The sequence below is a fragment of the Crocodylus siamensis genome, chromosome 12 (genome assembly GCF_052110815.1).
Source record: "Crocodylus siamensis isolate JL-2025a chromosome 12, ASM5211081v1, whole genome shotgun sequence".
NCBI lineage: Eukaryota > Metazoa > Chordata > Crocodylia > Crocodylidae > Crocodylus > Crocodylus siamensis.
The window spans coordinates 3836997-3860445 of NC_143406.1; the positions used below are offsets into that span (position 1 = coordinate 3836997).

The window sequence follows — 23449 nt, forward strand, 5'->3', positions numbered from 1 at the left end:
AGCGCCCACAAACTCCAGGCCTCCCATGGAAGCAGCTGAGCACACAGATTGCTCCTCCACCCACATTCAAATCAGTACATGCCAAGGCTAATGAACAGCCTCAGATGGTCTGCTTTAGTTAGGCAATCCCTAAACTACTTTATGGGACACCCACTGAGCAGGGCTGGTTGAAATTCAAGTGCATACAGAGACAAGAAGGATGACGAAAGCTTTATTGGGTAACTTTGGCCAGTTACAGGACAGCAACGAGTTGATGGCAAAGGTAAGTTACCAACATGCATGACTTGGTGAAAAGAGCCAAGGCTGTATTCAAACAAGCAGGTGCCCGGATTCAAGCCAGAGCTGCACCACAGAATGCCATGTGCCATCAACTGGACTGGCAGCCACCTCGAGAACCCCGTCAGATCTATTCTCCAAGGGCGTTTATACCCATGCACCAGGAGGTGGGGGTGTTGAATGAACTTTAGTTTAAAGCACCCCTTCTCCATTTTGCAGCGCGAGGACACTGATCCACGTGACACTGGATGCTGCTGGAGCAAATTCATTTCCACGCTCCGACAGACTCAAAGCTGGAATTACAGCATGTCTGAGCAGGCTCCCTGCACGTGTACAGGAGCTCCAAGGGACCCAAACTCTACCAGGTAGGAAGTCAGAGGTGTGAATTGCAAAAGTGGCTCATTGCCCTCAATGACCCTCTTAGCGGGAGCATCTTCCAGAACAGTAAGTTACTCCAAACCATAAGTGTGCATTCTTGTTTTGAATACAGCCCTAGAGAGAACGGAAACCGAGAAAGATCTTGATACGCAACATGCATCAATCACTTCTATTAAATACTGGCAGGCTCAGTGAGAGGAGTCACATAAAAGGCAGAAAAAGGAGGAACGGTGACTCCCTCTACTCTGTTCTAAATAGGAAAGGATCAAGCAACATGCTGCACTGGCATTTCATGGGCTTCGGGCTTCAAGAGAAAGGAATCCATTTTATAAAGTCAGCTTGTCGTGTAAGTCCATTTCCTCAGCTGCTATTAGCCTGCTTGCATGCTGCCTAGCCACACTTCAGGTTGAAGAGAGCAATCTGCTCTGAACTCTGAGTGAATTGCAACGATAGGTGCAGCTCAGAGATACAAGAAACGAAAGGAGCCTGGTATTTAGGCCGCTGCTGTCTGGTTAAAATACTAGGCTGACCCAGCTTGCCTGTTTGCTTAATTTATTGAATTTCAGAGGTGCACATTAAAGCATTGAGATCGAGTGCTTTGCATTCCTCAGTCTGTACAAGTTCCTTCAACCACCTGGATTACACAGGCTTTACAGAGAGAAGCATTGAAATACAAGATAAAACAAGTCTAAATCCCAAAATCACTGCAAGAAAAAAAACCCCCAAAGGTGTAGAAAATAAAAACAAAACAAAAAACCCCCCAAAAAACACCCCCCACAAAAAAACCAAAAAAAAAAAAACAATCTGCAGCGCTCCTGAGGGGAAGGAAAGACTGCATGAGGAAGGACACAAAGGGTGGGAGAAGAACTACTGTAGACCGTAACATGCTGCTGATCTGTGCAGGAGGCTCAGGGGATGGAGTTCAAGAGATCCTTAAGGAAGCTGTCAGGGTCACTGATTTCCGTTAAGAGTCCTTTAAAAAAAAAAAAAAAGGGTACAGAGAAGTTAGTGAGGGGCTGGATATGCTCTTCTGAATCATCAGATGCTTGCTGCAACCTGGAGCTGGATTTCGAAGGCATGTGAACAAAACTGCAGGCCTATTATGGAAAAGCCACTCAGAATATGTTTCGAGGCAAGTCTATGTCAGCAGATACCTGAGAACAGCAAGCCCATTTTGGTTCAAATTCGTTAACCCGTGGACTTGGCTCTGACGATCAGTGCCATCAGCTAGCCGTTGGCAAGAGCCCGGGTGCAACTTGCACTATGTCAGCATCCAAAGGGTGAGCTGCTAATGTGCATGCTGCAATGTACAGCTTTATGTCAGACAGGTGCAGCTACCCCAGGGCAAGCGCTGATGTCTGCAAAGGGGATTTCAGCCAAGACCTTGCTTCACGTTCAAACTTTTGCTTAGCTCTCCAGCAAAATGCTGGGTGCGTAGGGAGCAGCTGGGAGAGGCATCGGGAGCTAATGCAGTCTAGATGTCATACTAAGGAAGTGGCATCCTCTGCTAGAGAGCTGATGTAGCAGCTCCAGGAGCAGGCTGGTGGCTAGGAGACGCTACTTTGTAGCAATGTAACTACTAGTGAGGACAGAGCAGCTGAAAGCCCCGCCCCAGTGGGGCCCCCTCTCTTTTCCTGGGGATACTGGAAGCATTAACAGGAGCAGATGCATTTCATGAGGGGGAAGGGGTCAGTCTCACGAAATTACTTTCCATCGCATTACAACAGCAGCAGCCGCTCTTACACCACCTATGCCCAGTAGCACTCTTCAGCTGTGGGTGTCAAAGCCCTTTACAAAATAAGAGCACTTATCACCTCTCTGCAGAGAGGGAAACTGCAGGGGCAGGGGAGAGCATAGGAAATGAACCGATTTCACCCTGGAGAGGAACGTGCACATCAGGCACAGAAAACTCTCCAGAGTGGCCTGTGCGGCAGCTCTAATTAATCCCATGTCTCAGTCACATGTTCTGCCCAAAGCAAGCGTCTGCAACACTGGTCTCAACCAACTGAGAGTCACAAGTTTCATGAAAGAGTCTATAAAAGGTAAAGCTAAACACTGACCAGCCACATCCAAAAATTCAGAAAAGGTTTCAACTGGCATGAACTGCTCCTGGAAGGTTTTCAGGGCTTTGTCTGCAGCTTCGTGTATCGGCATGTCGTTGTGTCGTATAAATTCAGCCAGAGAGTAGGACCAGCCTCCCTCTGTGTTACTGGTAGGCACCTTCTACAGAAGGGGAGAAAAGGGTCAAGTCACCTCTCTTCAACCTGCAGAAGAAACTGCTGAGAAAACGCACGGTTCAAAAACCCCGCTGCCTCGTCTCAAGGTGGCACAGGCTCGTTCCAAAGTGGGGCCTTTAGGTTTCACTTTTCTGCTCCTTGTAAACATGCCACGTGGAAAAGTTGCCTAGTGCCCAGCCTTTCTACTCTTCTAGCACAGAACTCGAACAAAATTCCCAGGCCTTTTCTTTCCCCTCTTCACGCTACTGAATGTTTGTTCTCTGGGGAGAAAGCAGTATGTACCCTGTACTTCCTAAAGGAAGGCTGCATCTTACATACCCTTCAGCCACCCCAAGCAACTGCCTAGAGCCTCCATTTCCTCCCTACCCTACAAAGAAAAGGATTCCTATGATTTGTTCTAGGGCACAAAACAACAGCTGGATGGAGGACAGGAAAACTGGAAGAGGAACAGGGAGGTTCTAGGTTCTTTAAATGGGAAATAGCTGGGGGACACACATGGGCACAAGCGCACAGCAGTGCCAGCCCTCCTGTTCTTATAAGCCGAATTTCAAATTTACTACCATCTTTGAAGACAGGGCTTCAAGCTCTGCCTACTTTTCAAAGGATCAATGCTGCTCTGTTGCCCTGCAAGCCGATGAGCTGTGGCTCCAGGAAACACGTGGCCTGAGTGGGCATCCTAATGTGCCCCCCCACCCGACTGCTCCATCCCTGCCCATGGGCACCCAATGAAGAGCACTGCCCTAGTTGGGCTGTCAGCGTCATCACTGCTGGGGGAGGTGCAGAGTAGGAGCATGTGGGACCCCCCCTTTAGAGCCCACCCTAACCTTACAATGGGGGGATGCCCTTCCCCATAAGACAGCAGCTGGGGGGAGGGGATGGCAGAGGAGGGGACTCTCTGGGCTGGAGGAAGAGCAGGTGGGCGCTGCAGGAGCTGTGTCAGGGCAGGGGGGCACTGGGGATGAAGTCAGGGAAGGGGTTATATGCAGGACTGGGGGAGCTTCTAGGAGGCTGTGTTGTAGGGGGGACTCTGGCTTTGGGGGGGGGCTGAGCTGTAGCAGGGGACTGTGAGGGTCCCTGGAATTAGAAGGGACTGGGCTGCAGCCCTGGATAGACACACACCTTGCTGGGGTTATTTGACCCCAGCAGTCTGTGGTCTCACGAGGTCCCTTCCAGCCCTAAACTTCTGTGGATCTGTGAAGAGCAGACCGGCAAAGGCAGAAGTGCAGTCACACTGCAGAGCAGAAAGCTGACCGGCTGGCTTTAACATCCCACACAGAGAACCTTCATTCCAGACAGAACATACCTTGAACATGTTGTAAATGAGATCGACGACGGCCCAGAAGAGAAGGCCAGAGCGATATGTTGAGTATTCCTTCACTGTCTTATCTGTCAGCCTAGGAGGAAAGCAGAATCAGGCTTTGAGTTAATCACTTTACTCTGCTTTATAACCCATTTGATGAATAGCATGAAAGCGCTAACAGCCAAAAAGCCTATCAATAATACACAGGGGGAATGTTGCTGTGAATACGCATTGTTCTGTGCAGCAGGATGTTGAACAATCGTTTAGCATCCCCATCCTAGTTTAGGCTTAGACCTCTGCACATGGATTTCCTTGCCCTGCACGCTGCAACTAGACAAGTCAGCTAACACCTCCCATTTCATAGCCTGCGCAAATGCACGTATTCACCCAAGACGGCAGAGCAAGTCCACAGCAGAACTGGGAAAAGATTCTGCAGCCCCACAGTTGTGCTTCGGTGCCTGAACCGTGCAGCCCCCTGAGCGAACGGTACTGATTCAGTGAATGAGCATGGAACAAATCTTGGCACTTTTGGTACTTGTTCCTGGACCTGCTTGGCAGGTAGTTACATCCTTTACCTGGTGACATGACAGGTCCCGATAGTCCCCTTCTGTTCTGACTGGCTCAGTTTGACGCTGTCTTTAACGTGTCTGATTCCATGCAGTGGAAGTGAGAAAAGACTATATGCAAAAGGATTTCAGATGCACAAAGAAATAGAAGTTCTTTCTAGTTTGTTGGTCATTTATGGTGTTACTTGCAAAGAGACAGACTTGAGTCCTCCAAGGACACCGATCACAAAACAGCACTCAACCTGGAAGCCTATAGACTTGGCTATATTCAGGGTCCTAACTGAATCCATGTTGTGTGCTACGCTGTCTCAAGACAACACATTTCATAGCACATCTTTGCTCCACAGTGTGGGATGAAGACCTCTCACCAACTGTTACACCAGCCCAAGATCACATCACTCCCACCTCTGGAAACAGAATGGAAACCCACCAACAAATGTGGGAATTTCCATCTTGGTTCAGTTTCCTCAACTCTACAACTGTCCCAAGAGGCATCCTGATTTGGTGTTGGGCACGTCAGTATCTACCTGGAGAACTGCTATGCGACCACAAGAGTAGCAAAGGCTGGCATAACTCCCCGTTGACTGGCTTTTACAAGGAGAAAATCTGAGATAATCACTTGCAGGTGGTGGCAAGGTAAGAACTCCTACCAGCACTAATGGGGTTGCAGTTTTCTGACAGAAATTCTTATAGGCTCACCTTCCTTTCTTCACCACCGGCTGCTTCTTCTTGGTCACTTTAAAGGAGTCTAACACCTTCCATGCCATGAATTCACAATCAGTTCAGCTACCACTGATGCAAATTAGCACACGAGGAAAGGACCCCTTTGGATGACACACAGAGCTGCAATTCATCACCGATACTGGGCTACAACCTCCGTTCTAAGAAACCACACGTGTGGGGTGGGGGAAAGTGATCTTCCCTTTCCCTCTCCTATGTGGCTTGGTAGGTGGCAGCCCACTAGCGCAGCCAGGCTTAATTATTTAAAGGAAAACCAATTAGTAAAGGTGACTAAATTTCCATGGGAAGAACAGCAGCTCAGAGCACAGCTAATTCTCGATCGCCACATAGCGTCGAGACGATTTCTTTTCATGCAAGTGGTTTTAATATCATTGGACTCTGCTCCTTTAATTGAAAACTAAAAGGCCCTTGTGGGTTAAGTCTATGTGGCTGCCATCTGGAGCGGCTCCTTGGTATAATAGCTGCTATATTTTCATTAACGTAAGCTGGTTCATCAGCCATGCATGGATTTCCAGCAGCAAGTTCGACATTAACACTTTGGGAACTGCGCGTCTCTCATGAATATTTTATGAAGGTTGGAGACAGAAACAAAGACAAAGAAATCAAAAGGACGCCCCCACCCAAGCTTCCCACAGCATCTGCATTCTGCAGAGTTTGTCTGCAAGATTTCTCTTGTCAGAGTTCCCGTTCAGCCCTAACTCAACGCGTGTGGCCCGCTGGTTGGTATCTTGCACCAGTGGAGTCAAAGGTAACTTTCTAACAGGCTTTTCAATGTCATGCTGGTTCTTTTAGCCTTGGGTCTGAAGCTGGGACATCCAAGAGAGTTGCAAGAACTCGCTGCCTCTTGGGATTGAGCTCTTTGATACCACTGACCATGTAGGCAATTGTAGCTTCTGGAGGGGTTAGATGGCAATTGGCTAACGTGGTTCTTAGCTTTGCTAATCGGACACAGAAGGGAGGGTTGGGCATCAGCTTGGCAGCTTTGAGAGCTCCTTGACATGGAGCAGGGCAGCTTTGTGCTCTTGTCCTTGCTAAAGGGAGCAGAGAGAGAGAGAAACCTGTTGATACCTGCCACCAGAATCTGGGTGAGAATTTACATTAACTGCTTCGTTCATCAGCCTCAGGCCATGCAGCCTGCACAGGACTGGTTTTCCCTAGGAACCGTGCTGGGCACCAGAGCGACAAGACGGCAGAGGAGGTCACCAAGTCCAACCCCCTGCTCATGCCAGGACCATCCAAGCCAAGTGTTCATCTAACCTACACCTGGAAATGTCCAGCGATGGAGACTCCTCAACCCCTCTAGCTAATCTGTTTCAGAGTGTGGCCACCCTCAGAGTTAGAAAGTTCTTCCTAACATCCAACCTAGACTTCCCTTGTTGCAATGTAAAGCTTCACTTCTTGACTTGTGAACTGTGGTAATGGAATCACTGTCCTTCTGATTTATAGTTCTTTTTCATACCTGAAGACGTGTCAAATCTCCCTCTCCGTTTCTGCTCTGCAGACCAAATAAGTCATAGTCCTTCAACTTAAAGAATACAGCTGCCTATCTGTTCTGCTCTGTCCTGTTTATGGACCATTTCTATCCAGACATCTCGCTAGTTTTTAAGTTTGGCGTGAAATTCCAGATACTGGTTTTGACCTAGAGAGCCCTTCACTGTTTTAGAGGCAAACCCTCCTTACCCCATCCCTAAAGCAAAAATCAGCAAGGACTCCCAAGTTGTAAAATCTCTGAATTTATATTTCCAGAGGGCTGGGTGTTTTCTGCTGAAACGCTGTCTCTGAAATTTTCATTCCCTTGGCCGAAAGGAAAGAGGAGGCACTTGAGGAATCCTTGTGACATGCCTGGAAAGCCAGCCACCATGGCTCTTCCTGAGGTTTTGGGGATATGGAAAGGGGGGGACAGATTTTCTGCTAATGCTGATTTTGAGGAGCTTTTATTGTATACACGCTCAGAAATATGAATCGTGTGCTAGTTACACAGGAAAAGAAAAGACCGGGCATTTTACTGGGGATTTCCAGCTGCATTACACTCAAAAGATGCATATCAAAGCACAGAAGACCATAATTTTTTCTAGGCTCCTCTGCAGACACAGTGAAATACTGCAGGTCCTATTGTCTTTGAAGGTGGAAGCGCTGAAGCCAGACCCCCGAGAGAATCTCTCTTTCAGCAGTAAGCCTGTTTTCCCAGAACTCCAGAGCAGAGACAACGGAAATGGACAGTAAGACAAGAATCAAGGGCTGATTTAGCTTGAACAGCAGAAACTAAAAAGAAATCAATACAGTGGATGACAGCCCCTTAAAGGCTCAGAGACCACTTCAGCGCTATCGAAATGCTTCAAAAAACGTTATCTTTAGATGATTGCTGTGTTGCACGTTACTGTAACCCAGCAAGATTGCCGTGCACATAATTATGGGGGCAACTATTTAAAGAAAGATTGGTAAGGCATCTCAAAGGCCATTCTCAAGATACAGATTTATTTGTAATCCTGAAAGCTATTTAAAAATGACCCTTTTAGAAACTGGAATTTAAATATTGCCCCCTCCCCATGGAATATTTTATCTGCTGTTAGCCATGGCCAGTCATCTGTTGCTACAATACTGCTGGTATCAGCTTTAAAAAACAAAACAAACCCCAGCAGCAATTCTTTTTGTGCAGGAGAGAAGTTAGATCAAATTTTTCTCAGCTTGGCAGTGCCACTTGAATGCCTCCCAGAGGATCTTTTAAGTTGTTTACAACTATTTTCTGTACGGCATCTTCCCCAGAAAGCTTCAACAGTGCCAGTTAAGTGACATTTTTTCCAACTGTTCTGTAATGCACCAAATTGAATTTAACTGCTCCCGTTAGCAGAAAAGGAAGGAGATCAAGTCTTGGAAAGGCCCTTCAGACCTTTCCAAGAGATTTTCTCCAGTCATGATAGGGGTGGCTAAAGCTGTCGTATACATTTAATCCCACTCACTACTAAGTAGCAGGCAGCACTGAGTAAGTGATGCGATCTCTAACCCACCAGCTCTCCCCTACTTCATTCTCTCGTCATCACCATCACCCTAGATACAGCTTAAAGCTCTGGAAGTGAATGTAGTGTGCAAAGCAGACTGCTATTTCAAGCCCTCTTTCATAGGGTGGGGGAGGGAATATAGCTAACCGTATGGAAGAAAGCCCAAGCAATCCCAAGTGCATCCTAATGAGGGCATATCATTAAATGTTCCTGCGTCCTCAGGACTTAAATACAAACACATACAGAAGGGGTTAATATTGACTCTTCCAAAACATAAACATTCCTTTGCTCAATCCGGCATTTGTTGCTACGCAACTCTAACGAGTGTGAAGGTAACATGAGTATGTTCCCCAGACAGCTGTGGGAATGAATGGAAGGCCGGGATTACCAACCTGCTAGCTCCCCCTGGCGACACCGCACGCGCGTGCGAGGTAACTAAGAGCCTCTTCAGGATCTCCACCCGCATGGCTTTCCACTTCTCCGGGGGCAGGATGTGCAGGGCCAGAACTGTGTAGTAATGGGGCCCATCCACCTCGTAGGCACCCTCCACCCATTTCTCCTTGGGATGCTCCATAAAACTCTGGAGGTTTTTCTCCTCTCTGGAAGTTGCTCGGGTTCTGGAATACAAAACGCACGTGTACATTTAGTCTAGGCAATCGGCTGTTGCACGTAAATACTCTAAAGCGCTCTGATGGATTTCCGTATAACAATTCACAAGCCACTAGCATTTTATTCCATATCTGTAGTGTGGTTTCCTCGAGACTAAGCAGACAAAAGAGCAGAGGCGTTCACACATGGCAGTCCACATCCCCCAAACAGAGGGCAACAACTATTATAAAAGCCTTTTAGGCTTTTCAAGCAAAAAAAGGGAGGCAACTCCAGCCCCAGGAGCTGAAATAATTACTCTATGGGCAGCACACAACACCTTCCCCTAGACCTTGGTGTGGCTGGATCTTTGTATCAGCTTGTTTTTATAGTAGCAATCAAGGCCTACACCAAAAACTGAGATGCGCTTCAGTTAAATATAACTGATTTGTTTTCTTCTCTCATGGGGGAAAAAAAAGCATAAACTTTATTGCTGCCTATAGCTGTCCAATCAACCCGAGAGTAAGAAATTCATAGGCCTTGTAAACATGGATCATAAAATACTACAACCTGATCAGTGACTGATCAGAATGGGAGAGGACGCTGCTAGCTTCTTGTAAAATTCACAACCGATCCCAACATCTCAGTGATGGAAAAATGCGAATCCCCAGCAGAGGGGAACTGTCTTTAGGAGTCCAACGGCTTGCGTCCCTCTCATTCACTTTGTCCTGAAGCTGCTTGCCAGCTAATAGCAACTGTGGAGAGTATGCAGCTACAAAATACTGCTTTTGAAAAAAAAAAAAAACCCACAAAAACAAAACATTTCAACAAGCTGCATAATGCATTCGTAGTCTTAAAAAAAAAAGTCACAGGGGAATCTCCAGTGCTGGCAAGGGGAGTTCAAAGATGAACAAACATCTTAACTTTGGTGTCTCATAAAGGATCAGAAAACAACAGGGCGGATCTGCAGGTAGATATTAAAAGCAAAGCACACGTTGTATACACAGTCAAAGTGTTGATTAGTTTAGGGGATGGGGAGAGGGGAAAAACCAGGCTGCAATTTGATTTAGACCAACCTTAGAGTAAAGGGGCACAGGTTTCAACACCTGTTTTCTATAATTAATATTGCCCCCTTTGGCCTTGCTGCTCAAACGACAATTGCAGACCCTACTTTTGTGCAACACGCTCTCTAATACCACATCAAGCCCAATTAGTCAGAAACATTTTAGGCTGATGCTTGCCTACAGCACTGGGCAGCTGGACATGCTGTCAAGGCCAAACGGGGTTTGATATTTAGGATTTGTAAAAAAGAAAAAAAAAAAAATCTAATCCATCTATCCATCCATTTTATTGACAGAAGCAGATTTTTTATTCCAGTGAGCATTTCACTGCAGCACCTTGCAATCCAAACATTACAGCATAGTGCTACAGCATGAGAACTTGGAAGGGAAACTGGCTAGTTTGCTTTCCAAGAAGAGAGAAAAATCTGAGCACCTGCTTCCAAAACATGGCTTAACCTTGGCAGCGTGCTCTTCGCTCAAGTAACCCAAACATCCTCCAGCACGCAAATGATGCTTACACGCAGAATGGAAGAGGAGATAAATCACATTTTGCTTTTCTCCACTAGGTTCCCTGAACATCCCAATTTGCTGTGTTTTGCTGCAAAATATTTACTACCTCTAACACCTGTGTCAGGGGTGTATTCTGTTCCCTTTTAAAAACATTTAGAGGCTGTCCTGTCTTCCAGTCACCTCTCTTGTAAGGGAGGAAATGCACACAATGCAGTGTGAACGCACCCTGCATGCGCGCTCTCCTCCTCCGTGTCAAGCTGGAGTGCGACTGTGCACATTTCACAGTCCTGAACAGGACCACAATTGCTGCGAGATTTATCTCTGTCCCCTCTGCCATTTCCCTCTACCCCCAGCAAGCTGGGTAAGCTTCCACACCCACAGTGACACCCAACAGGAGGCTCTACGGCAGCTGTTCATGTATTTATCATCTGGAGCTCTGAGAGTCACCCTGTCACTAGTGGGGGACAGACAGCCAAGACAGACACACACAGATACTGACGTGTTGAGGACATAAAGCACAGTGTGAATTATGTATGGAATGAGGTGTATGTTGCTCTCCCTTCCTCCTCCTCCGGTGTCCACACTGAACGACTGCTCCATTGCGAAGCGGAGAAACAGTAGCTTGATGTCATGGACGTTGAGCTGGTAGGTGGGTTCCCGCTGCCCCGTGCACTCCTGGAGGTAAGTGTTGTGTCTGGAAAAAAAGAGTGGTGGATTAAACTGTATGCATTAAGCCAACTTAGGGAACAGAGCTATCCCGCCTGCTGCAAACAAGATGGATCAGAACCTGTGCAGATACAGCATAGAAGGGCACCAAGAGAATAAAGTCAGGAGGCTCAAACACCCAAACATCTGCAATTAATACCGTAGGTCTTTCACCTTCGACTGGAAATCCAATTCAGGCTGGTCTTCCTGCATATAAATGTTGGTACTTCCTTCTTACTAGGAGGCCCGCTGCCAGGGATGAGGCTCCCTAATGGATACAGGCTGGAGGTCCAACTAATTCTAGTATCAAACACAACAGTACAAATGCAGAGGGATGGGAGTAGATGGCTCAGAGCACTGGTAATGAAATACGGAGTCTTTCCGCTTCGGGTCAAGGGTTAGAATCCCACAGTGATTGGAAGCCATTACCATCCGACAGCTGTCTGGCAATATATTCATATGACTTGTTGGTGTCAATCAGGTTTGTCGTGCAAGCCCCCACCATGATTAGCTCCCTCGGAGACTGCTCAGAGAGCACAAGAATTCATCAGCATGAAGATTAAAGTAGTTTACCATCCCTTCAGTTTCCGCTGTGGATGATTCAAGCCCAGTCGCAAGCGCTAAACAGTGAAGAATGGAGCCTCAAGACCTTGAAGTGATTAAAAAACGAGCCACGATACACAGATGTGTCAACCTGGTAACCCCACCAGAGCTGCCCTCTGCCCCTCACCAGATACCTCATTGCACTAGTGCTTGATGGGGGGTTAGAAGAGACAGGGGCAAAATTTGCATCTGGTGGACAGTGTCAAGGAATTCATTTCTTAGAAGAAACAGATACCAGCCATGCTGCACAAGCAGTCAGTGCTGACATGCTGCAGGTTCACAGTTAGCTTGGGGCTAAGGTAATTGGTTTTTCCTGTTTCTACCTTATCCATCTCCAGGAGAGAAAAACGAAATGACATAGCAGTGCAACCCACGTTACGGCCATACCTTACAATCTGGAACTCTGATCAGTTATGAAACCTCAATGCTAACAGGACTGTAATATCACCTTCTGCTTGCAGTCTGAAACGTGTATGCCTCAGACACCTCCTGCCTAGGACACCAGCCATCAGGAAGAGGAGCATTCGGTACTCACCTGGCTAAGCAAGTGGCGAAGGCAGACTCCGGCACATGAGGCCCCCAGACTGGGAGGAGCCCATTGCACTTGGTGTTGGCATTTTGCAGAGCTGCACTCTCCCACTCCTCCCGGCCACGGGCTAGTCTGTATTGGCAAAAAGGCACCATGTGCAGATAGGTTAGCGATGCATAAGATTTTGTCTAAGTGATCAAAAAGGGCGGTGATTCTGTAGCTGTTTAGGGCCATTCAACCGGCATTTAGGAGATCACGTAAAGCTTTTTTACTTCCAAGTGCTTCACAATGTCTAACTGCATTAAGGGAGGCCATAATTAAATGTGGAGAACAATGGCTGTTCTTAGCTGTGGGGTGAACAGGAGAGCACACCCACGTCAAATTATAGTGCAAGGGATATTAAACGCGCCGATGAAACACCATGGAAGGGAACATCCAGTGCCACGGCCTGGCGGATGGCAAGAAGATCTTACCTCACAGCAGCAAGGTGACAGTCGTAATGGACAATGTTGAAATGAGAGACCGTGCTGTAGCCCTGCTGCTTCCGGGGTTTGTTCTCAAACTCCTCCAGCGCAACTCGCTTGGTGAAAGTGTAAATCCCCAGGACCTTTGCAGGCTGTAACGGCCAACCAGAGCTTCATTAGAGATGAAATATTTGTGCCTGTGAGCAGTTAATAGCTTGCCAACCATTCAAGAGTTAATTGACCCTATGTCCATAAGAAAGTATTAGAGTCAAACAAGCTTTCCAAGTCTCTACCAACTAACTCATTTTTCCCATCTGGAAAGAGGAGTCATGGAAACAAGGAAGCTAGGGCCACACTAGAAACTAGAGTGTGAAGCCCCACAGCAAAACCGAGTAACAGAAGAGATGGGCACAGACTTTTCTGTTGGACCGACCCACTCCACCTAACAGACTGCTAGGCCTCTGTTCTGTATACAGAACCAGCCCACCAGAAAATACCTTCTGTTTAAAGTGGGCTGGGTATTTCGTACCAATTAGCTGTGGAGGATCCTCCACACACACTTCGGAGGAGCTCCACACCTCCTTCCTGGAAACGAGCACCTCCTCCAGAATTAGAGAATGGCTAGAGGCAAAAGGAGGTTGAGAGCACTTCCTGTTTCCAAAGCACACCAGAGCCCTACTGATCTCCGAAATAATCTCCTGGTCTTGCAGTATGCCACGACTCAGTCAGGCACTTGGATACGCAGTTGTGGATCTCCCTGTATCACATCAGGGCCCTCCTGATGCCATACCTGAAACTTATACCCTTCTCTGCAGATACAGCAGGTCAGTCCTGGTTCTTCTATTAGCTCCTCCATCTGTTTGAGGAGCGCGGTCTTTGTCACCACCTGGCCCTTCTCATTAGTCTGTAAAAGAGAGCAAGTCAAGCATGTTAGGAGAATGAAACCAGAGAGGAATTCACACTTGCTAAATCAGAGAGCAAGTTTGTTACTAGAAAGGAAGAACATTAAACTCAAGCAGCATTTTGTGTTTTACAGCTGCCAGCAGCCTATCAGCTGAATTAGAAGCCCTTCACCTTCTATTAAGTAATGTTGCCAATCAAAATTAAGGAGGAATTACAATGTTTGGTACCTTGGATTTCCCGCCATCCTAGATTACAACAAGAAACTGCCAGTGTATAGAAACCTCTTAAGCCACTGGCCACCAGGTGACAAGACCAGAGACTACTGCAGACATAAGACAAACTGTGTGGCTAATGTGACAGTTGCCTCCAACACACTGATGACTTTGCTCTCATATTGTATACCCTTTCCCCATCCTGTGTGTCTTGTCCTTTAAAGCTAGTAGTCAGGGCAAGGACTGTTGTTTACTCCTTACTGGGAGGGGTCCCATTCTTTTTGGCCCACAGGCAATAAGCAGCATTACCACTGCCCCCACAACTGGAGTTCCCCAGGCACCACCGAGTCAGAGGAATTCTAGCCTCGGGTCTGCTATACGACTTTCACTCTCCCCAAGTCGCATAAAAACCCAAAGAAAAGGAAGTGGCATATTCCCCAAGAGAACAGACGATAAAGACAGCACTGGCCTCCATGGGTGCAGAGGAACTTTACCGTCATGCCCAATGTGCCCAAAGCCTTCTGCCTCATCGCCATGGCCATGCGCTTTTTCTCTGCACGGGTCTCCTTGCGGGCTGCGTCTATCTTCTTGTTCACTTCTGGATGTTCCCTTAGTGCCTCCAGCAGGTTCTCAGCTAGCGTCCCAATCCCTTCATCGCTTGACACTTGTTCAAGTTTGTGCAGGTTTGTAATGGAGTCTGTACCTATTAGCACCTGTTAAAAGATTGAAACACAGCACCCTTGTGAAGCAAACCCAAAGAGAACTGAATTTCCACATAAGCCATCGCACAACAGCCACGATGTGCAATACCTACAGGGGTGGGCCACTGCAAGCAATGTTAAGGAAGCACTTCTTCATAATACCACAGCTTCCCAAGACTGGACATTTGCCATCCTCTGTGATACACCCGCCCTAAAATTACATCCCCAGACTGTGCAGTTTTGTCCGTGTACTAGACAGTACTAGGAACTGAAACAAGACTGCAATGCAGGTACTTCAAACATTAGTTAGGCCAAAGGGAATCTCTCTCAGAGCATAGTCTTCAACCGTCAATTTCTTCACAGGAAATGTAACAAATTAGTGCCACTCAGTACCAGAAAGTAGTTATTTTGAACATTTCTCCATTTAAACAATGTCATAAATTGACTAGCCTTGCCAAAGAAATCAACTGACTGTCTACAGTAAGTGGCCTTCCAACCCAACCACAAAAAACAGGTAATGGGCTACTACAAGAATACTGTGTTAGCTGTAGCCATCATATAAAGTCCATTACCAAAGCAGCCATGTGTCCTCCAACTCATTTCCAAGACAGAAGCTCTCACCTGTGTGGCAGGGTGCTGTGTGGCCAGCCCTCGAAGCAACCTCAGGATAAAGGGAAGTGCAGGGCGAGATAAGAACTTCTTCCATATGTCTGCATCCAAACTACACAAAAAAGGTAAAAAAAAATACCATGAAGTGCCTCAACCACAGTTACCAGTGCTGAAAAGACGGCTACACTCCAGCCAATGGTCCAGATTACCCCAGATGGGCTGAAAACCAAGCCCCCTTCCTGTGCCCCACTCCGTGCACATACATTTTAAACCTAGTCAAAGGGTCCAGATTGATCCATCCCACCCTAGTGTAACTACTTGGTATAGATTTTAAGTTACATGAAGTGAGCAGCAAGGATTTTTTGGGATGATATCTTTTATTGGACCACCTGCATAGTTGGGAGAGATCTTCAACAAGCTATCAAGCACAAAGTACCTTTCCTCAGATCCAATTACATGAAATTAGGTCAACACTCTCTCCTCTCCACACTGCACATAATAAGAGCACGCCAATCAGTTGTTCGCTTTAGATTTGGTTTTAAGTCCCTCCGATACGGCCCTCAGTGGCAACAGAGCCTGTTAGATGATCTAAACCAGTGACTGAAGGATTTTCTCAAGATTATACTCCCTGTGGTTTCACCAAGCCAAACTCTTCCCAAGTATCGAATTCCTAACACTTATTTTGGAAAAAAAAAATATTCATCTGATGGAAGATGGAATAAGGCTAAGATACACAGAATTGCCACATACAAAGCAACTCTTACTTCTTTGCACTAGGGATATGCTTTTTCATGTAGTCAAGGGCATTTTGAGTAATCCCTTTCTGGAGGATGAGATCTTTCAATTGATGGCCGTTGCTGTTATTCTTTATGCCAGCTGCTATTTTACAGAAACAGTCCAGAAAAACTTTATCATCTCCACTGTGTTCTTCATCGTACCTAAGTGAGGACAGGAACAGCAATATATGTAAGACTCTCTTGTAGACTCAACGTGTATGACTGTTCATTCTGCCTATTAACAAACACACACATCACATCCAGCCCTATAGTGAATTCCCCTCCTCAAACCAGAGATGTGTCCATCTGCAAATACCCTGCAAACCAGCACTTCCCAGATGTTTTTGGTTCATATAGCACTTAAAAAAAAAAAAAAAAAAAAAAAAAAAAGATGGCTTCGTCTTCATGGGTTTTTCCCTTAAAAAAAAAAAAAAAGATGGCATATTAAGCTTATATACCAGCCTGGAAACCCTGCGTTAGATTATAACGAGCAGAGCTCTTGATTTATTAAAGATAACTTAATTTAATTGGTCCTTTGTGCTCAAATTAGGAGGGAAAAAAACCTAAACATACTTGTCAAAGTTACAATAGGGCTTGAATCGATCAACCAGGATCTGCATTTTCTCCATTTCCCCAAAGGACAGATAAGGGATGATGCGTAATAGGCCTTGCAAGACACTGAGATTGGAGCGGACAAAGGTGCTGTTTATCTGATCCAGCAGCATTACCAGCTGATCCTTGTCACCAGTCAGGAGGAGGTTGCCCTGCAAAGGAAAAAACGTTTCGCATTCAGGATTCGTCTACATGCGCCAGGGAAACCCTCACGTTCCAACGGCCTGCTGACCGCTCCCAATCCTGAGGAACAAGAGCTCACGGATTTCAGCAAGGTGGCAGGATGACAACCCAAGCCAGCAACCAAGGGCAGAACTCTCCTTGTTGTGGGAAAGCTGAATCCTTCACACATTCCTAGGTATCGCCCCGCTCTGATCAACACCTGACTTTCTGCAACCACTGTTGAGATGTTCTCAGGTCAAATCAACTTACTCCCAAGCCCAGAAGGAGGACTGGCTGACAAGCGTTAACAGTCCTAGTAGATGCACTGGGATAACAGAGGCAAAATACATTCCATTTCTTGGTGGTTTTGGTGCAATTAACAGCTTATGTTGCTGGTAACTCATATTCAAGTGTATTTTCAGAATGTGTATAAAAGCCTGGTGAAGGACAGGGAAGAGCTGCCTCCTGTGTCAGTTAATATCACCGATCTGACCTACAGCAAGGGGGAGAAGAGCCTTTTAAAAGTATCTGGCAGATGCTGGCAATGCTTTCGGCTCGTGTCTATCCTCCCACAAGGATCAGTCAACTCAGAACTACTGTACTTGACAACACAGCCGAGATTCCTGGTTCTGTACATCTCTATGCATGTCCCCTTCACCACCATCAGAAGGAAACACTCAGAAGCCTTAAGTTATAGTCAGCATTTCCCACTGTGTGCCAGCCAGCACCAAACACTCACCTTGTCTTCACTCAGTGGTTCTGCATTGGATTCATCCAGTATAATCTCCATGATACTAAGCACCTGTTCTGCCACAGCTGCTCCACCACTGTCCTTGCTTTCCTGCTCAGCCACCAGGGCCTGCAGAAAAGACAATCTCAATCACTGTCAGCAGTACTGGCTCAGCCTCATCATCAATTCCCAGTTACCACTAAACAGGAAATAACCAGCAGAACATACAGAGAACAAGGCTAACCACCCATAGCTCAGACCTGAGCTCTCCTAGCTGCTATGAAGGAGAGCAAGACTGACATTTGGGGTAGCTGAACAGTAGCCAAAAGTAATTTTCAGAGACTTGGTTAAATCTTTTGAAGAGGACGCTGTTCATTTCCAAAGGGGATTAACAGGAGTGATAAGATGGGGGCAAAAGTTCTGTTATCTGCAATGTTGCTCTTCAGATAAATGCCTCTCAGTCTCAAGGATGTGGGACATTAAGTCAACATTCATATTTCTGTGGCTACCAGCAGATTACAACGATAACCCTGGCGTGCAGCTTTCATCCCAGCAGCCGAAACGCCAAGGTCACCAGGTTTTCTCCTGGCAGAAGGCTCAAAGACAACCATTTCCAAGCCCACTGTGGTCTAAAACTTGTCCTTACCAGATTCAGCGTCCCCAGCATGACATTCAAAGTGTTCATCTCAGGCTTGACCAGCTGCTGACGGTTTACTTTCACCTTCACACAGTAGCTGAACAGCTTTAGCAGGACCTACCAAAGAAGAGAGTACATCCTACAAAATACCCCTGAGAGAAGTGGCAGGAATGAGCTGGAACAAAAAGCTCCAGACAATCCAGTTCACTTCCCAAAATCTTTTGGGGGAAGGACAAGGTGACACCTCCACAAAGGTGAACCTTTGCAGGGAGACTGATTTTCCAGTCAGATTTTGTCATGCAGAAAATAACTATGCAAGCAAACAGGGACCCAAATCCTGTCAACTGCCATGTGGTGTCAGTGATTTGGCAGAAGAATTTAACACAGCGATTAAGAAAAAGGAGGCAACTGGTACAATGACACTGGTCTGCTCTACTGATGGAGCTGCAGTGCAGCCAGCTGTTGCAGAAGAGGGAGCTTTGCTGAGTGGTCCCCTTCTATACACAGCACTGTAAGGAAACACTCAGAAGCCTTAAACACACACGGATATGCCTTGCAAAAAACTCGTGGTAGCTCAGACTCACTGTTAAGAGGTGTCGACCCTGTTTGAAATCCTTGATGCCAGTCAGTCTGTTTAGCATGCAGTCCAGGCCTCCACACTGAGCCATCACCCCTGCCATTTTATAAACCTCTTCCTCGTCTTCCTCTTCATCTACAGGGAGGAAAGACAACATGACTGGTGGGGTAAGGTCTACCAACAAGACTATAAAGCTGACCGTAAGCACCAGGCACTACTCAAGTAAAAGCAGAGGTTGACGTAACATTTGTCAATGCCTGCTATGGTCAGCTAGGTCAAATCCGAGAGAAATCAGTACCAGAGTAATAAGGAAGGATTTTGATGTGTACGGGTTTTTTTTGGCTACCGTTCTAAAATCCCAAAGCACTTTAACTTTTAAACCTGAATTCAATTAAAGCCATTTCTCGTGTCTCAGGAATGCCGGAAGTCAGGGACACTTTTCTTAAAACACCGGACAGGACACAGAACTTATCACAACCAAAATGGGCTGCAGAGTCCACAAAAGATCTTGCTTTGTTTCTCTGCTCCTCTGTTCCCCACCATCTGCATCGTGAGGTCGGCTAGCATCATCCTCATAAGAGGACTGCGAAGATAAATTCACTTGCTGTTTGTGAAGTGACAGGCAGTATGAGGATAAGGGTCGCGTCAGTGCCTAGATTCACAGTACGGGCTACAGAGCTGTCATCAAACTGATCATCCGCTCTCAGTGAAGCAGGTAACTACAGCAAGAGATGTCAATCAACTATGAACTCAATGCTGCCAGGTTAATGGTGCCACGCTCTCTGGAGCAAACCCTGGGCTCCATATCCAATCCCAGGTTTTACCTGTAGTGGAGTCCAGAGACTCGATGAATTCTTCAGTCGCATCTCCTAGCAACCCTCGCATGCGGTAAATGATCCTCATTGGCTCCCCCTAAGGAAGAGAATTAGATTATGTCACGTCTCCTGTGCTGGTGTCTGAAAAAGCACAGCGGTCCCACCACATTCCCTTCAGAGAGGATTACAGGTATTTAAGCATCCTTTTTCTTTCACCCAGCACAGAACAGCAATGTCGGGAATTCCTGCCACTGCTCACTTCTCCTCTTTCTTTAGAGATGCTAGAAACTATAAAACCACATGCTGCTAAAACCTCAGTAAACCATCAATTACTCTAGTCGTTTCCCTAACATTGCCCCATTATCAAGCTGTATGTCTAATTAACAGCTCTTTACTACTAAGCCTCCCCTCTGACTGATTCCTTTAGTGAGAAAGGGAACTGGGGTATTCAATAAGCCACATCACCCGGAAGCATAATGTGCAAGTCTATAGTGCAGGCAGCTTCTCTATAATCAATCTCTCCTTGGCGTAAACCACAGCCCAAGAAGAGATGAGGAAGTCTGCCCAAAACCTCAGGCAAGGAGAGAGGTTTTTAAACAGACAACTCCTGATAACGCAAAATGAAGGAGAGAAAAGTATGCAGCAGTTCAATGTGCTTTTACTAAAGGAGAGTATATTATTATTAGGATGATTCCAACATAATCAAGGACTAGCTGCAGAGAGGGAGCCGGGTTGGCTCCAGATGCGTTTCTATCCCAGAACACTGTTTGTCGATCACTGAACTTCCCATTTTAATCCAAAGGTCTGAATAAAAAGCAGAAAAGAAAAATCCCAGATTTGGGAGCAGGAGACCTTGAGAGAGAAAACCTGTCAGAGCGCACGCTAAGCCTGATGTGGAATAAGCAGTGCTTAATGTCAGAGCAAATACATAAGCACAGGGAAAGCCCTGGGGGAAGATCTGCTCAAAGGCCACGCTAGAGACCAGCAATTAACACCACAGGGGCCCTGGTAAAATGGCAGATGAACAAAAAAAAGCTGGTGAAAGAGACAAGGGAAACAAAACCAGGCCTGAGGTTAGCTTCTTGTGAGCCTGTCTATTTCCCAGGGAACTCGAGAGGGAGCTCCAGAAGTGCTTTGGAGAGATGCACACAAAGGAAGACAGATGAAAGCTGTTCGGTGACAGTAATGCTGAACAAACTCAGCCTTTCACATACAGCAGGGCATCTTGGGAAAGCAATACACCAACTACTCCGCCACCTGGCAAGTGCAATATTCGGGTTTGCTTTTCTCGACAGCACGTCCAAATTGGGATTTACCAGAAGGAGCAGACTGCAGTTCACACCCCCCACCCAGTCCTGTTTCTTAGTCAAAAAGAAAAAGCTCACTATCGACTCTCTTTGGACTTGATTTTGCAGCAAAGGTTTGGCATCAGAAGCAATGCTTCCAAACATGGCAACTCGAGGAAAGCCAAATCCTCCCCAGAGTAGCGAACCCAAAACACCATTGAGCTGCTAAGTGAGAACCTCCAGGTGAAAATAGTCATTGGGGTCTTCAGTCCACCAGAAGCAAAATGCAAATGAATAAACTAGGAACGAGCAAAGCATATAAACTGAGATTTTACAAATTCAGTCCGCTTTTATAATCTCCAGCGCTATTAGTGCTAGCAGAGCTGGGAAAACACATTTTAAATGGGTGAGATTTATTTTGACAGCTTCCTTTTTAGTAGGAGCTTAATTTAGTCGATACAGAGAGCACAATACCAGAGGCAGTCATTCTGGATTTTATTCCCACCTCTGGAATGAGCCTGCTGTGACACCGTGGGCAAGTCTCTTCAGCTTGCTGTGTCTGTTTCCTCATCTAAAAAATGGGGCAATACCTCCCGCTAACGGCAGGTTGTGAGGATTAATGTCTGTCAAGTTCTTGGAGGTCTTTGAATGGAAGTCACTATAGCAGTGCAAAATAATATGGAGTGGTGTCAGATGCTCTTTCTGCGCAGACATTTTAGGCTGGCCTTTGAAATGCAGATTGATGGGGCAAACTGGGGTCCCCCGGCTGTACACATATATCAAGTTGCCATGTGCAGATGGAGCGTGAAATGAGCATTGAAAGGCAGTGACACTAAATGCAGTGGTTTGTCAAGAGGGTAAGAAGCCTGAGGAGTCAGCTAGGATTCCTACAGATGTTTAGGTGCAACAGGCAGACTCCATTAGGACTGGGTCAGTGGCACATGCATTTGGGTCACCCATACGACAAGGCTGAGCAGCAGAAAGTGGTTTTTTTAGTCCAAAAGTGGGTGCATTTAGAGATCCTGAGCCTTTAGGCTTCAAAGACAAATGCTGAGCCTCTCAGGTGGGGCTGCAGGCACATACCTCATTAGTGGGACACCAGACCTTCTTGTAGACCTCAGCAACTGGTAGATCCAAGCTGATGATCTTATTGTTCACCAGAAGCTGAAAGGAAGGAGAAAAAAAATCTAAGCACAAGTTCACAACATCTCTGGGGTCATCACGTTCCCTGCGGGAGAAGAGAAGCTGTGCCTGCTCACCTCCATTCCACTGTCATCCTCCAACAAAGCCACCAGGTCACAATCTTGACAGATTTTGTTCTTGATGTCCCTCATGAGCGGTCCAATGCCAGGCTCATTACTGCTGTAGGGGTTCCCTGGCATCCTGCCCTGCAAGAAGTCTTCCTGCTGGGGATCCTTCTCCAGTGTCACAAAGAACTCTGTCACTTCGTTCTCTTCCTGTAGAGCAACGACAGAGGGCGAGTGGGTAAAAATTTCCCCGACCACTTCTTCCCCTCCCCTCTTCATGCCACATAGCTAGCAAATTTTTCACTAAAGGCAACAGTTATGTCATTCAGTAGGTCTCCCCCTGCTGAATACTGTTTCCGACTTAGGAGATCTGATAAGAACAGATCACTTCCTACAAGCAGAGTAAGTGCATACTAAATAGAGCACAGAGACGTCTTATCTGCATAAGAAAAGTGCACAGTCTCTGCTGTGGTATCGCGGTCAGTTCAACTCTACGTGGTTGACATCAAACCAACCTCACTGCGCATTGCATGGTTTCGGGTCTGTTCTGCTGCAGTGAAAGCTACTTTGCTTTAACAAGTCTATCCCATTCTAGGATATACACAAGACCTGCATATGACTGCATGCGTGTCTGCTACTTACAGGGTAGATAATACTGCAAAGTCTCTCAAATATGAAGACAGGAGTCCTATAGTCATCCAGGCTGTAACGTTTAGCCGTTTCGATGCACACTGCCATGAAGGCTTTTGTTTCAGATTCTGTGCCTGTAAAGAGAACAGGGTAGCTAGGGAGGCGCAGGGGTGAGTTTTTCCACTGACCCTGCTTTAACCCAAGCAACCCTCTTGTAGCAAGCAGGATACTACCCGGCTGTGCTCCTCTCTCCTGAAGTGACACCTATCTAACACAACAGACGGGATAGTGGCACCACTTCAGAAAAGCAATCTTTTCATAACAAAGCTTGACATTCCTGGAAACCAATTAAAAACCCCAAATACAGGCATTTCTGCTGCTGCACCCTGACCACAAGGAAACTGTTAGAGAGCTCTGCTTGCAAAGTCTGTCATACAATGAGGAGAAGCGTGTGAAAAAGCCACTGCCTTACATTAGTGCTTCTCACCCCTAGGCAATGACACTTCACATCAGGCTTGAAGTGCTGCATAATGATCGTTTCTTAACTCTAAAATGAAACTGTAGACAAAACCATGAGAAACCCTGTAATGGTCTGTCAGTA

The 23449-nt window shown here is 46.5% G+C and overlaps 1 protein-coding gene across 10 annotated transcripts in view; it reads right to left on the reverse strand.

The window, feature by feature from the left end:
- Window positions 1-1188: 1188 nt before the first annotated feature.
- The window catches only part of UBR4 (ubiquitin protein ligase E3 component n-recognin 4), a 100603-nt gene continuing 78342 nt past the window's right edge, over window positions 1189-23449 (reverse strand). For all 10 annotated transcript variants that reach the window (XM_090023106.1, XM_090023105.1, XM_090023100.1 and 7 more), the window contains 19 exons: window positions 22861-22982; window positions 22231-22428; window positions 22055-22135; window positions 19695-19782; window positions 18878-19005; window positions 18303-18410; window positions 17666-17785; window positions 16726-16916; window positions 16141-16314; window positions 15389-15488; window positions 14561-14779; window positions 13742-13855; window positions 12961-13103; window positions 12494-12619; window positions 11150-11344; window positions 8887-9111; window positions 4195-4285; window positions 2715-2877; window positions 1189-1627 (listed from right to left, as the gene is read on the reverse strand). In XM_090023106.1, the coding sequence (XP_089879232.1) occupies window positions 1563-1627; window positions 2715-2877; window positions 4195-4285; window positions 8887-9111; window positions 11150-11344; window positions 12494-12619; window positions 12961-13103; window positions 13742-13855; window positions 14561-14779; window positions 15389-15488; window positions 16141-16314; window positions 16726-16916; window positions 17666-17785; window positions 18303-18410; window positions 18878-19005; window positions 19695-19782; window positions 22055-22135; window positions 22231-22428; window positions 22861-22982 (2651 nt within the window). In that variant the 3' untranslated portion in view covers window positions 1189-1562. The remainder of the gene's footprint in view (window positions 1628-2714; window positions 2878-4194; window positions 4286-8886; window positions 9112-11149; window positions 11345-12493; window positions 12620-12960; window positions 13104-13741; window positions 13856-14560; window positions 14780-15388; window positions 15489-16140; window positions 16315-16725; window positions 16917-17665; window positions 17786-18302; window positions 18411-18877; window positions 19006-19694; window positions 19783-22054; window positions 22136-22230; window positions 22429-22860; window positions 22983-23449) is intronic.